Genomic DNA, 14,197 nt, shown 5'->3' on the forward strand with positions numbered 1-14,197 from the left:
AAGAAAAACATTGGAGATGAGATTTAATTCTGGAAATCATAAAATCTGTAAACATTACATTCTAACAATGCTTGCTTTCATCAACAAAATGGAAAGAGGGTCAAAATATAGTGTCTGCATAGGAATATTCCACGTGTTTCTTATTTCTGTTAAACTCCTCACTTTTAATCCTGCTAGGATCAATCCCCTCTCTAAATCTAGATCCACTTGAGCAGTGTATCTCTGACTTATCTGAAAAACAAACAAACAAACAAAAACCCTACACAGTGAATGAAGCGATGCCGGGAAGCGTAACTGTGCTGCTGTTTAGACGCATGCTGAGTCTAATAACCTAGACTGCCTCTTTAGTCTAATAATAAAAATTAAGCTCTCAAAAAGCTAATCATTTCTGTTTAGGATGAATTTCAATTAAGGTTAAATGACTTTGGAGTATTTATAACCCAAACCAAACCTGGATTTTTTCAGAATGCAACCTTGAAAGCAGCAAACTTCAAAGGCTGTGAGGCCACCACCACAAACCCTGAACTCAGAAGGTCCTATCTAGCTATCTACCCTTCTATGTAGAAGGTCCTATGTAGCTAGGTTGGGAAGTAGGAAGAAATATCACCAATGTGTGTATCCTCAACAGATACTACCCTGCATCTACGAGCTATTGGCCACTCACACAAAGGACACTAAACGAGGTGGGCCCTACGTCTGGCCCCATTTATGGCTGTTCTTTTAGATATAAAAAGTTTCTGAGGGCAGAAACAGGTTATAGCTGGAGTATTCAGGTGATAATCAGGGAAAGCCAAAAACAAACAAAAGTTTACTTTGTAGAACAGGCATGGCCTGGGACCTTTCAAGATGTCAGAAATAATAACCAGCCAACCCGCTTCCACCCACCACCTTCCTGGAGTTGGGCCTGAATCTAGAAAGACTCTGGTGATGGGGAGTAGTTCAAGAACCAGGAAAAAAGGAGTTGCGTTTCTTGGTGCAGACAAGCCTCACCATGAAATGAGCCACCCCAGCCTCGTGCAACTCAGCATTACTGAATCTGTGCGAATAGCTTTTCTTCATCTACGACCATGTGAGGTGTCCTTAAAGGAAATCACTAAGACACCATAACAAACTGCAAAGCTCCGAAGCTGTTTTCTCTGTACAGCTCTGCCACGGGTAGGCCAGAATTTGCCTTGCTGTAATCCAGTTTACCATGAGCTACAAACACCTTTAGGCACCACATGGGCTAACTGCTGTGGAAAGTTTGTGCAGCAGTGGAAACAGGGTGGCTTGTTTTGCTAGGGAGCAGAGATCACAGCATAAAAGAGTCAGTTTACATTTTCCCCATAATTTAATTGATGCATTTAGGATAATTATTAAATCACAGCTCAGTTACTGAAAAAATATCTACCTTTAACTTCACCCCCACGATCAGTTAAGATTTTTAAATTTAACATGCAAACCTAAAAAAGCAAGCTACATTAGAGCAGTAGTAGAAGAAATGGATGTATCAAGTGTCATTTTAACACAAATAGTTTCAGCAGAAATAATAGCTGAGGAGTTAAATTTCATACTTCAAGAAATCACAGGATCAAGTATCAAAAGAAGATTATAACAGAAAAGGTATTGTACAGTAGTGCTTCATTCAAAAAAACAGTTGGTTTTTCGCACAAGTAAGGCATTTTTGCCCTTTTAATCCTTCTTCGTTCGTTTGGCTTTTGCAATATTTTCCTGGCGCTTCTGTTTCTTCTTCTGCTCTCGCTCCCTGGCCTCAATCATTTTCGCGAGTTTCCACGACAGAGCGGCACTGATGATGAACAGCGGCGTCAGGGCCAAGATCACCGTCGTGAGGAAGCCATAGGGATCCTTTGCCGCCCACTCCACTATGTACTGCGCCCACGCCTTGATATCGAACATCTTCTCGGTTCTTTATTGGGGAAACCCTACAAAATAAGTAATTCGATTTCTGAGTATTCAGAAAAATAAGAGGGCCTGTACGCAGCAGACGCAATTCTGAGGTGAATCATCACTGCTCGCTGCTAAACGGAAGCTGCTTTTTCACTAGAAGGAAGTGTGACACGAGCGCCCCCTCCCCCCGGCCCGCGGCGACCGTTACGGGCGGCCGCGCGCGCCCCGCCCCCGCCAACGGCCGCGCGGCCCCTACCTGCGGCGGCAGCGCGCGCCGCCTCGGGCATCCTCCGCGCGGCGGCTCCGTGCGGGAACGCGGGCCGGGCCCAGCGCAGGTAGCGCCGCGCGCGCAGCCGGGCCGCCGTCCCTGCCCGCCTCCTCCTCTCGCCGCCTCCCGCTGCGGCCCCGCGCCACCGTCGCCCCGACGGCGCCGGCAGCGCCGCCGGAAACAGGAAGGCGGCGGCCGCTCCGCCCCGGCGCTGCGTCCTCCGCGGCAGCAGAGCGCGGCGGCCCGGCCGGCTAGAGCGGCCTCGGCGCCCGCCCTTCCTTCCTCGCTCCCTCCTCCCCTTCCTCCTTTCCTCTTTCCTTTCGTTCCTGCCTCCCTCGCTTTCTCCCTTCTTCCCTCCTTCCACCCCTCCCTTCGTCCCTCCCTCTGGCCCTTCTACCGCGTCACGGTGCGCGCGGGCCGGGAGTCCCGCGGTCGGGGCCGCGCAGCTCCGGGGCCTGCCTTCCGGCTCGGGAATATTGACGTTATTCCGAGGGCAGTAGGAAGGCGCTTGGGAAGCGTTTTGCGGCCGGCCAGGCTCAGCGGCGAGGATCTGGCTCTCCTGCAGCGCTTTCGGCTGACCCTGTGCCCGTGCGGGGGCACAGCGCGGGTTGTATTGCAGGCTGCTCGATGCACGTTTTTACTTACAAGTTTAAATGAAAACGTGTAGTTAGTGTTCCGGGTGTACCTGTAGCACCTGTCAGAAACGTTGCCTCTGAATGTGTGTTTTGTGATACTTGCATAAATGTTAAAATCCTTGGGCTACAGGTCCCTGCTGGGTTTGTGACTTGCAGATATTGGCAGATTGGACTGGAGCAGAGCTGTTGCTTCAGAGATACTGTTTTAGTGGCATTACAAGATGTTTTTGCATCTGGTGTTACCAGGTTAAAAGTAGAAGACCTTTACATACGGGTGCTATATTTGTAGTAATATTGTATGTTAGTCTACAAGGGAAATGTATGCTGACACTTGGATGTCAAACTCAGGTACATATGTCAAAATAAACACTGATGCATCAACAGCTCTGTGCGTGCGGTTTAGCATTGCTGCCTCTTGATAGACTGCAGAATTCATTTCTAGTTCCACCCTTTCCTGTAACTCTGGTAGTCTCATCTATCTCTCTCTCTCTTTGCCTTTATTGATTTAAAGATAAAAGTACTTGATTTGTTGAGACAGGGAAGAAACGAATAGTAGGATTAATACATTTGCTTTTCTAAGAAAACAGGTCTTATGTAATTAGCTTTTCTGTGTATCCTCCTCCTCTGATAAATTCTGAAGTTGTTGGCCAGTTATATGGCAAAGGACCAGAGATCTCATGCAAAATAACCTCTGTTAAGTTTTGTGAAAATTAAGGTGGATATTTAAGAAAAGAAGTGGATGGGTAGAGAAGAGGGGCTCAGGCCAGAACAGAGAGCTGCTGTTATCCATGTTATCCATATCAGGAGATAAGATGTTAAAAAAGGCGCCACTGGAAGAGAAAGCTTCATTTGGGGCTTGCACCTACTGAATTCGGAGTAATTCCACCCCAGGGCGCAGGAGACCCGGCCGCTCACTTTGCTTTTGTGAATTACTCACTTGTTAACACGGAAATAGCCACGCAGGCGCAGGAATTCTGGAGAGTTCCGGATAAGTTTAACAAAGCAGCACTATAAAAAATACTTTGAAAGACACCCTTAAGCATATGTTTATGTTCACTGGTATTTTGTCAGATGGAAGTTAGTTTCTAAATCTGCACTTTAGCATTTCTTCTAGAATTTCTTTGAATGGCCCTAATAAAATAACTCTAAAATGAATGAATGACCCTAATAATGACCCTAAATAAAATAATTGCTATGTTAATTTATAGGTACATGTGTGTTTGTGTGCATATGTGTATATGTATATACATGTAAAACACACATTAGTTTTTCTAATCCAGAGACATATTTATTTTTTGTATATATATATATATATGTATATGCATACACCAAAAATATATATATGTACGTATTTTTTATTTTTGTCAGTTAGGAGATGGTGAGCTAGACCGTTGGAGAGCCCGGGAGGGAGCAAGAAGGGATATACTAATGAAAGGTGACATCATTTAATATGTGCTTTGAAAGTCACCATTGTGTGCTGATTCACACTGAACATCATAGTGTTCTTCCTAGGTGATATCCCAGATATACTTGGGATGGAAGGAACCTTTCAGTAGCCCACCTGACTTCAGTGATAACAGCTACAGAACTGGCATCAAAATATCACACAGCAGGCGTTTATGAGCTTAGCTGAAGTTAAATCAGTAGTTAATGTATGGAGTCGTGTGTGTGCTGTAGGTGGGCAGTGCTGGAGGCTGCACAGAGCTTTTCGTGCAGGCCGCCCGCTCCAGCAGTCCTGAGTCACCGCCTCTCATGCCACTGGTCACACAGGGCCTGCGCTTGTTTGAAGACTCCTGGGCATCTTCAAAGAGGTCTGTTCTGCCCGGAGCATTGGAGAAAGTTGGTAGGAAAAGACCAGTACCCAAGAAACGACTCGGGGCTCCAGGGTGGGAATCGCCTGCTAGAGCCTCCTGTTGCCGTTCATGGACCATAGAGGGCTCTGAGGATCGCGGATAATTCTCCGAATTTAAACACCTCACTTAAATGCCAAAGTGAAGTGCAAGGGAGCCAGACCCAACAACATCGCCTTAGGTGAATCGACTCGGTGACTTTATGCACATGTAGGTGATGGAATCCATTTGCCTTCCCAAGTATTTTGAAGTTGCTGAATAAAAGGAGCTGTGTCATTGTGACTGTTAGCTTAATTTTTAGGATTGAGGGTTTTTTAAATTATTACTTGTTTTGTAGGAGCTTGAATTCCATATTTTAAGGCCATAGGCAAGTAATCAAATTCAGGAAGTGGATGTGATTCTAGTGTTTCTTCTGTTGGTAGTCTGACCCATCACAAAAGCGAGTAGGAGTCGGCTTACCCAGAGGGTAACTGGTCAGCTCCAAGAGCTGTGTACAAGCAAGTGCATTTCATGGCTGCGTCTTAAGTGAAGTCCCTTTTAGAGCTGAGCTGATGCACGTTAGCTAAGCGCTGCGTACGTTACGTGTGCTTGAGACCAGCTAGAGAACCAGGACCGTGCTTGTGTCTGCTCCAGCACGGCTCATAAAGCAGAGCTGAGCACAGTAGTTATTTTTACGTTCTTTTTTCCCAAGAGCAATAGGGGATGGTGATACCACTTCCCTAAGTGTTACTCTTGCTCTAATTGAAACTGAGCAGATGTCCCAGGATGGGTGCCTGCAGGAAGCATCCTGATATTCTGCATATGGCGCAAGGCTGAAGTCCTGATACTTGCAGTAGTAGTAATTGTGCTGTGAGCAGTTCCAGTGCACTAAAGTGTTCATAACATAGTTGGGAAGCACCTCCTGGTTCTCTCACAGATGCTCTGTGTCCTTGCTGAATTCTAGTTCAAGCAGCCATGTTCTCCTGAACAGAATTTCCTTTTCAAAGCTACAGGGATTACAGAGAGGGGATCCAGAGTAAAAGTGAAGTCTTTTCCTTGTAGGTTCTACCTAATGAGTCAGGGCTGTGCTAATAGCAAAGAACCCACATCCTAATTTGTTCTTGAGACCTATATGCTGCAGTGCAGCTTTCCTGGCTGTTAAAAGGCTGATCATGGCAATGTCTTTTTGCTTATACGAGTTTATAAACATTTTATAAATTATCGTTATCTCTCTGCTGATAAAAGATTATATGAATCTTCAGTGCCAACAGTGAATGCCCGTTTCAGTACTAAATTAAGTTATAAAAGCAGCAAATACCTGATGCACTGAGCTCGGCAAAATCAGCAGCATTGCTGGTTTGCCCTGCTGCTCCCTGCTGTGTCCGTATGTCAGGAGGAGCAGGAGTTTGTTCCATGTTGGGATTCTTGGACCTCCTCTTGGTCCTTCCATTTTTAGGAAAGAAGAATGATCAAATATGAAGGAACATTGCCAAGACTAGAATATCGGAGCATCAACCAGTCTTGACACTGTTTCATGATTTGAACGCCTCCGCTTCAGGATCACATGTTTAAATGGTGTGTCTTCAAAAGACAGGGAGGAAGAACTGTGTGACTCCCTACTATGGACCTTGTGCTTATTGCCTGGTCTCTGCTGTTCTTAGCCATGGCCTCAGGTCTGTGATATCTGCTAACTTAAATTTTTACAACAGCCCTGGTCAGTTCGGCAAATCACATAAATCTACGCTTTTGAAGTAGAGATGTTAATGGCATTCTTGTCAATCTGGGGAGCTGTCAGCTTGCCAGTGATGGGCCCACTCCTAAATTTCAAACATTAGTGTTATAAGCTTAGAGCAGACATCAGTTAGCAAAACCAACCAACTACAACTGTGTTACTTAGATTGTCACCAAATTCTGTATTGTGTATCTGATTTAAGTGAGGAATATTGAGCCTGGTAGCAAACTTACAGTGCTCATGCACCTGAAAATTGATGTCAGGATATTTCATTCCTGAAAGAAAATCAGGTGCTTCTTCCTGAACAGTTTCTTCATTGTGAGGCGTATGAGAGCTGTGGATTTGAACTCTCACCTGCCTCTCTTTCCTTTCAGGAGCCTTTATAGAAGAGTTGAGATATATTTTTAAAGGTGGAAATGTCCCCTCCTACATGCGTGGTTTTTTTAAAGAGCTCTGTTCACAGAACTGAGCAGGGATTTATTCTGGGCCACGCAAAGGCTTGTGCTGCTGCTTGCTGGGGCGCCCCGGCCAGGTGAGCCAGGGGCCCTGACTATCGATAGGATGGGTGCGAGGTCGAGCCAGGAGGTTGTGGGAGCAGCTCAGGGCAGAGGCCGGATCAGGGAGCTCAGGCAGAGCCTGAGGTTAAAACCACATCTGGAGCAAAGGACCCCCCTTCCCACAGTGCTTTCTTCCCCTTCCCCACCCCGCTGCCCCACGTCTCTTTCCACACATCTCTGATACAAGACCACATAAGTGCATGAAATTAGTGCTGAGCCTAAGCCATAGGCACCTGCAGGGGAGGCCTACAAAGCCTGATGTGCCCTTGCCTGCATGTCTGTTTAGTCCGGATTGGACTCACTTTGGTTTCTAGAAAGGAATTAAGATCCACACCTGTCGGAGGAGCTGCTCTACCCAGAGCTGATCCAGGTGCAGAAGCTGGGGTTTTTGTCAGGGGCTGCTGTCCAACTGGACCTGGGTTTGTAACTGCTCTCTGCCACTGTTCTGTCAAAATTAACTGGTTAATAACATCTGCTAAAACATGTTTAAGAAGAATTGTGTTTAAGATGTGTTTAAGAAAGAATGAGTCACTTTAAAAGAACTGGGCTAGGGAGCAATTACATATGCAGTGTATGGACTGGCAGATCTTCAGGGGAAGCAACCTCTTAATCCAAAATGACTATGGCTAGGTGAGGATACCTAAAATACATTCTTACTTACCTGATAGTCTGAAAACTCCAGTTTTGGAATTTAAGCCTGGAAAGGCTCTTCTGAGGGAGCTAGGTTGATTGCCAGCTGTTGGAGGCAACTCCATCTTCTAAACTCTTTTGTAAACTATCAAAGTGCTGCTTCTTATCTCCTACTTTCCATTAAAATTCTTAGCAGCTAAATAATTCTGAAAAAGAACGGGAGAAAGTGTGAAGGACTCTCTGAAACTTTAGAAGAACATTTTGCTAGATGCCTCAGAAGCCAAAAATTTGAGAAATGAAAAAGCAGATGACATAATCTAAATAAAATAAAGCAGCTATTTCAAAAATAACACATATAAAAAAAGAAAAAAATTAACAAAATTTGTATTATATTGTAGGAATTGCAGGAGAGTGGCAAAAGAAGCACAGGAGGAAGAGGTTAAGGCCAGGAGAGTTAAAGGAGTTAAAGATAACTATGACTTTTGATTATGTTCTATTCTAATAAAATAATTGGTCCAGGAATGGTTGAAGTATTTAGTAAATAGTTGTGATATGCACCTGGAGAAGAGTCTTATCCATGGCCTGGATAAGGCCATCTGGAGAAGAGTCTTATCCATACAGCTCCTTACAGAAGGCTCGGGCAGGTTTGCATACCTCAGCAGGCCTCTTTTCTGGGGAAAGAATGATTCTAGAAAGTGTTCCAAGAAAGTTCCAAGAAATCTTGTGGCCAGGATTAAATGGGAGCTGGAGTAGGTGGTCACAGCAGGTGCATTGTATTTAGCGACTATGCTATGAAATCAAACCCAGTGATTTCAGTGGCAGAGGTGAATTCATGGTGGCACGAGAAGGCTTTTTTTTTTCTCCAATAGCTTTATTTCAAATTAGAAGATGTAATTTTATCACTATTTGAAGAAATCTTTGAATTTTATGTTTGTTTGTTTCCTCAAATGTACTGTTGAAAAGGGAAACCTTTTCCTTCTCTTCCCATCAGGCAAACGTTAGAGGGAAGATCACAGCAATGTCTTTTCTGCAGGGAAAGCTTTTACTTCATTGAAAATGCCAGGGAAGTAGCAGAGGGCACCCTTTTGCCTGCTCTCATTCAAAAACATTTTTCACATTAGTCACAGTCCTTTTCAAGGTAGGGAGAGGCAGAGGCGGGGGCCTCCTTTTTCATCCTTGAAACATCTCAAACCAAACAAGCGTGTTTATACTCAGCCTCGAAGTTTAACTACTGTGCGCTTGTTGTGTTTATTTAAATGGTCAAACATTTCCATTGGCAATTCTGCCCTCTCCGTGTCAGAGTGGAGGGCAGGGAGATGGGAATTCCTGTGATCCCCACAGGCTGCTGCAGTAACTACACTGCCCACTGCACTAATGGCAAAAACCAGCGTGGCCTCCTTTGCTAGATGTGAGATACTCGTGATTCCTGTCCCAGCTCTGCTCTGTTGCTGCTGATACTGAATTTCCCCGTGGTTTTGCTGTGAGGATAATCACACTCACAGAAATGGTAGCGAGTAGCATGATGCAAGTTTTATATCCTCAAAATCATTGCTTAAATCCAGGAGAGAAAGACACTAAATGGTTTGGCTTTTTAGCCACGACTGCTTCTTGATTTTACCCCACTGGAGAATCAGAAGAGGAAAGTTGAAGGGAGGGGAAAGGGTTTTTTGAATTCTTGAGAGATGATTGTGTTGAATCTGTGTGTTGGGCAAGCACTTTACAATATTCCCCTGCTGCAGGGAGTTAACAAATTAAAACATAGATGCACATTGCAAAGACAGGTAAAGCAAAGAAAAGAAGCGCTTTCCTCCAAAGGCACCGAGCGGCTGCATCCAAATCCCTGTATCCTGGGTCAGATCCCTTAGTGCTAGCTCTAAGTCACTTGGAGCAGGTCCTCGCAGATGCTCTCTGCTCTTGTTAACTGCCCTGTCAGTGCTAGAGCAGTGTAAAATAGCCTTAGTGTAAATGAAGATTGGGCTACCAGAATGGAAGGTTGTTGCTTCTTTCATAGCAAATGCTTTTATTAATTTACAAACACTCTTGTAAATCTCATCTGGAAAAAACTGCATATGTTGAATATCTTCACTTTGCTGCCAAGTGCAGAAGTTGGGGCCTTACTGGCTATTTGTCCTTTGAAGGGAAGTCAGTAATGTGATTTCTGGATGGTTTCCAAATATAACTTCTGCATTTGTACTGTGTCCGTCCTCTGTGAGAGGTGCTGAGAAACCACATCCAGACAGGTCTGTTTTCTAGGGAGTCTTCAGCCCTCGTTCTAGTCGGTTCTCAACAAACAGCTTTTATCAAGGCTATGAGTTTCTGTCAATTCTAGGCTGTATAAAAATCCCCCTCAAAGAGTCTCTGTTATAAATAAAGCTGAGCCATTAAAATAAAGTAACCCATTGTGCCACAGTTTTGTCGCTTTGCTGCTGTTTAGCATCTTTCATCTGCAATTGAGAATGCTTTTAAAATATATTTAACACAGTGTCATATATCAGTAAAGATTTCAGGAGACAGTATCAGTTTGCTGCTCAGTTAAAATAATTTTGGATCATCTTTCTTTTGGATCTTTCAAACATTGGTCAGTTCCCTAATGTAGTCATTAAATATGGGAAAGAACATGAGATTCTGTCCGTTATCTGCTGTATTAGATTGCAGCCATCTTTTCACTGCCCATGAAATATTTTCTTGTACATAAGTTACACTTTCATCTTGGTTGCATTTTGTTCATATATTCGGCTTTAAATGCAGGAACTTCTTTGAATTTCAGTTAGCGAGGAGGTTTTCTGCCTCTCAACCAACTGGGGAACGCTCTGGTGAGTGCTATATAATAACGTGTGCTGATGTATCACTAAAGGTCTCATTTTAATCATGCACGAGGGAGGAAATTTCAAATTTATTTATTTTCAGATACTTTTTTTTGAATCATCTTGCACTTTTATTTCCTGAGTTTAATGAATTCCCATTGAATTACATAACCCCAAAACATCAGATGTCAAAATATAATGTGATGTCAAAAGTGGCCTGCACTGTTGTCTGTAATAAGCCACACAGATAAATAGATGTATGTATAAGTATATATACACACACACATATGTATAAGCACGCACACAGTAGTGTTCTATTGTACTGTATTTGGGGATACATATTGTCTGCTTATGCAATATAAGGCAGCAGTAACAGTAATGCCTACTGGTGTTTTTAAAGTCTCTTAGAATTATGGTATGTGAACTATACGGGGATTAGATTTAACATCTATGCAGAACATGGCAAAATAAGAGCGAATTTAATTCTACAAATGCAATCCTCTATTAGACTGGTGCTTCTTTAAAATGGGCCTAATCGTATCTATATTTGTTCCTGCTTTAAGGTATTCTGCCTGAGTGACGTAAAGGAGCCATAATGTTGATCTGCCTTTCTTTGTAGTTATTATTACCACCTTTATGTCAAAGGCTTTTATTGTTTCTGTTCTGGATTGGAGAGAGATTTGTATATAATTATTTATTTCTTGCTTGGCTAACAATTTTAACAGAAATACAATGCATCAAATAACGCATGGGCTCCTGAAACTAGATATAGCTCAGACCCCTTCAGTTTTCAAACCAGTTCTGTGTTGTTTTAGCTTTGTTTATACAAATCTTTTTCAGTTATGATTTGTGGTATTTTAGAATGTTATTGAATGAAATTCCTTCAACCATTGCGTTTTACTTTTCCTCATAAAAAATAAAGGGCAGCATAGCAGAAGGCTTTCTTTTTACAGTCTACATTTCTAGTTATTTATTGATTTGATTTCTGCAGCACCGATTTGATTTCGTAGCGTGCTGGTACGTGCGGTTCCTGCGGACCCGACCGAGCCGCGTGTCGCTCCGTGGTGTTTTTGTGGTGGAGCAAGCAGCAGACCTGCCCGGCGGCCCACAGCTCCCAGCACCCTGCAGCGTTCGCTCGCCCAGAGCCGGCAGGTTTCCGCGCGTGCTCCAGCGCAGCAGGTTCCCCAGCTCTGCTCCCTCTCTGCGTGCTCTGGGGAGCCGTGCTGCGAAACCCCGCCGGGACTGTCCTGCGCCTTTCCAGCCCCTCCATCTCTCAGGCCGCATCCTCTTTGAATGCCTGCGAGATAAGGGGGACTAAGCAGCATGCCTGGAATGCTTCTAAATCCAAGGACTCGTGGACCACGGGGGGAATCAAATTCCAGAGCCCAGGGCTTCTCACAGACAGTAAATACTCCATTATGTCTGAACTCCCAGACATAGAGTCATATTTGGGATTCTGCTTTTAACCTACATCAAATGTAAAGAGGACAGTAAGGAAGATGTAGTTCACTTATATAAGTATTGTAATTGTGAAAGCTAGATTTCTCCTGCATCTTCACAAAGAATGTAGATGTAATAGTGCAACATTTTCTGGTTATTAACTACAGTGTGAGGTGGTTAAACTCAATATTTAGCTCTTAGAGGGAAGGGCCCTGAAGGAGCATCAATCAGTGTAAAAATGGACAGTGCCCATGGCAGGGAGGTGCTGGCATTTTTGGTCTTCAGTGCTTCACTCTTTCTAGAACATGTAATACAGAAGTGAAAGGCAGATGTTGGCCATGTGCTTTGATCCAGATGTGCACGGAAACTAAGGGAGATAGAGGCGTGTTTGTGTCACATTTGGAAACAATTCCCCTTTCATAACAGGTCTGGTTAGAACTTGGAATTTTCATTTTTCATAAAAACGTTTTGCTTTATAAAAGCAAACAGTTATGTGGGTTAAAAGCAAATGTATTCTGTCTAAAGCAGGAATTGATCAGGAGTACTGTTTGGGGCAATTTTTATTTGGGTCAGTTTTAAGAAAAGTATACTGAGGTTATTTTCACCTTTGTATTAGTTGTACAGTCTTCCATATGAACCGGCTTGTCAAAGCATTTTTATTTGTAAAATCTTTAATGGAAGCTAAAGCACCTGATTTCCTAGATTGAATTGTCACCTCTTTTTTTCCAACAAAGAAGCTTGATACTTGGAACTTGGGGTCTAGGGATAAAATAAAGCAGGATAAACCTTACTGAATAGATCTGGCTGTGCACAATTTCTGGTTTATGTAAGCTTCCTCCAAAGTGGATTAAAGGCAAAATAGCTGAGGTTTGTCTTCAGTGCTGTGAGGTTTGGAACTCAGTCCTGTGGCAGTTGGTTGTCCCTGGTGATGACCGAATGGTGCCGGCTTTGCGACGGCAGCACCGGCGCCTGCCCCTCAGCTCCTGCTGCCTTCCTCAGTGTTGGGAAGGTTCCTTCGGCGCGTCCCGTTCTGCCTCCCCAGGCGCGCAGGGAGCGCCGGGGACGCAGGGTCGCTGCTCCGGCAGCAGTGCCCGCTGTGTGTGCTCGGCCCTGCTGTCACACACGTCTTCGCTGAGGGCCACGCAGGCCCTTTGCCGCAGAGCGACTCTGCCTGCCCGTCTCTGGGATTGACAATCCTTAGTATGGACCTAGGTTGTGGTATTGCCCTCGTAGCCTTTCATGCAGGGTTTGCTCTGTCCCGCCACGAGGGACTTCTCGCTCGAGCTGCTGCCACTGCCTCCCTTCAGCTCAGCGTGGGCCTCCTTCCCCTTCAGCAGCAGAGAAATGCCCAGGCTGTAGTGCTCTCCTGTCCCATCGCTGTCCTGAGTCAGATCCCATTCCTAGGTGGTTTTAGACAGGCTCTCCCTTACATCATGCAGTGGATTTTTACTGCTCTGCATCTAATCCCTCCGTAGCTCTTTAATGAGTATTGGTGAAAGAATTCACCTCATCTGCCTGCTACAGCTGAGCTAATATCTCATTGCAGCTGCTGGAAAGAAGTAGCCATTTTAAGGGTGCGATTTGGCTGACCTACCTCCTGCATTCCCTTGAGGATTAGATGAAGTGTACCCCTGGAACCGCTTAGTTATTCTGGCAGTAATGCCAGATGGGCTCGTGTGAGCAGAGCTTCTGTAAAACTCTACCTCCAGTTCATTCATCCCAGGTGAATCGGCCCTTCCACTCACCTGCCTCCTTTTAAGGCTGTGCTGTAGCAGCCCTGCCACCAAAAATGATGTGTCTGCCCTCGTCACTCCAGAAGCTTCTGGGGGTGCTTGTTCCAGCTGGGTGCCTTAAAATCTGCAGTGGCAGCCCTCATGGCAAAGAGAACCAAATACCCCTTAACGCATTTTTCCTCCAGTATAAAATGAATTTGCAGTATGTAGTTTTCATGACTAGATCATGCTTGCTTTTTACACTACATAAATGTTTAGTAGGAAAGGTTCTCTCCTTGACTTCAGAAATAAAAACCCTTTCATATTGCCCATGTTTTGTGCTTCAGCATAGGCCTGGATATTGTCTTTGCCTGCCACTTTCCAGAATGACACTGTGCTTATTGGATTGTATCATGAACTACTGTATATTGGCTACACAGCTTGGAAAGCAATTTATAAGCCAGAAAGTAACATCCAGGAGAGCCTTTAGAAATACACAAGAGGATCTTTTCATTATACCTGGAAATTAAAAGCATTTGTATTGAGATCATGTGGCAGAAACTAGGAAAGCAATTTTTAACATGCATATTTAGTTAACCTGTTTGCCTGTAGAATGAAATACTATTCAGGAAGGCAAAAATTTATGACATAAAAAATAAACATCTCAGTTCTCTTCCAGTAAAAAACAGCTTATTAATGGCAA

The 14,197-nt window shown here is 44.2% G+C and overlaps 1 protein-coding gene across 1 annotated transcript; it reads right to left on the reverse strand.

Annotated features, from left to right (window-relative positions):
• Window positions 1-1,537: 1,537 nt before the first annotated feature.
• SMIM15 (small integral membrane protein 15) lies at window positions 1,538-1,918 on the reverse strand. Its single transcript, XM_010224821.2, has one exon. It carries the CDS (start codon window positions 1,894-1,896, stop codon window positions 1,672-1,674), a length of 225 nt encoding a protein of 74 aa, XP_010223123.1. The 5' UTR covers window positions 1,897-1,918; the 3' UTR covers window positions 1,538-1,671.
• Window positions 1,919-14,197: the final 12,279 nt, after the last annotated feature.

This window comes from Tinamus guttatus, unplaced genomic scaffold (genome assembly GCF_059628265.1).
Source record: "Tinamus guttatus ecotype Peru unplaced genomic scaffold, ASM5962826v1 Tinamus_guttatus_pri_ptg000488l, whole genome shotgun sequence".
In the NCBI taxonomy this organism is placed as follows: domain Eukaryota; kingdom Metazoa; phylum Chordata; class Aves; order Tinamiformes; family Tinamidae; genus Tinamus; species Tinamus guttatus.

Bases quoted from the DNA above. Each gene is read 5' to 3' on its own strand.
- SMIM15 (XM_010224821.2), bottom strand. From the start codon at position 1,896: ATGTTCGATATCAAGGCGTGGGCGCAGTACATAGTGGAGTGGGCGGCA.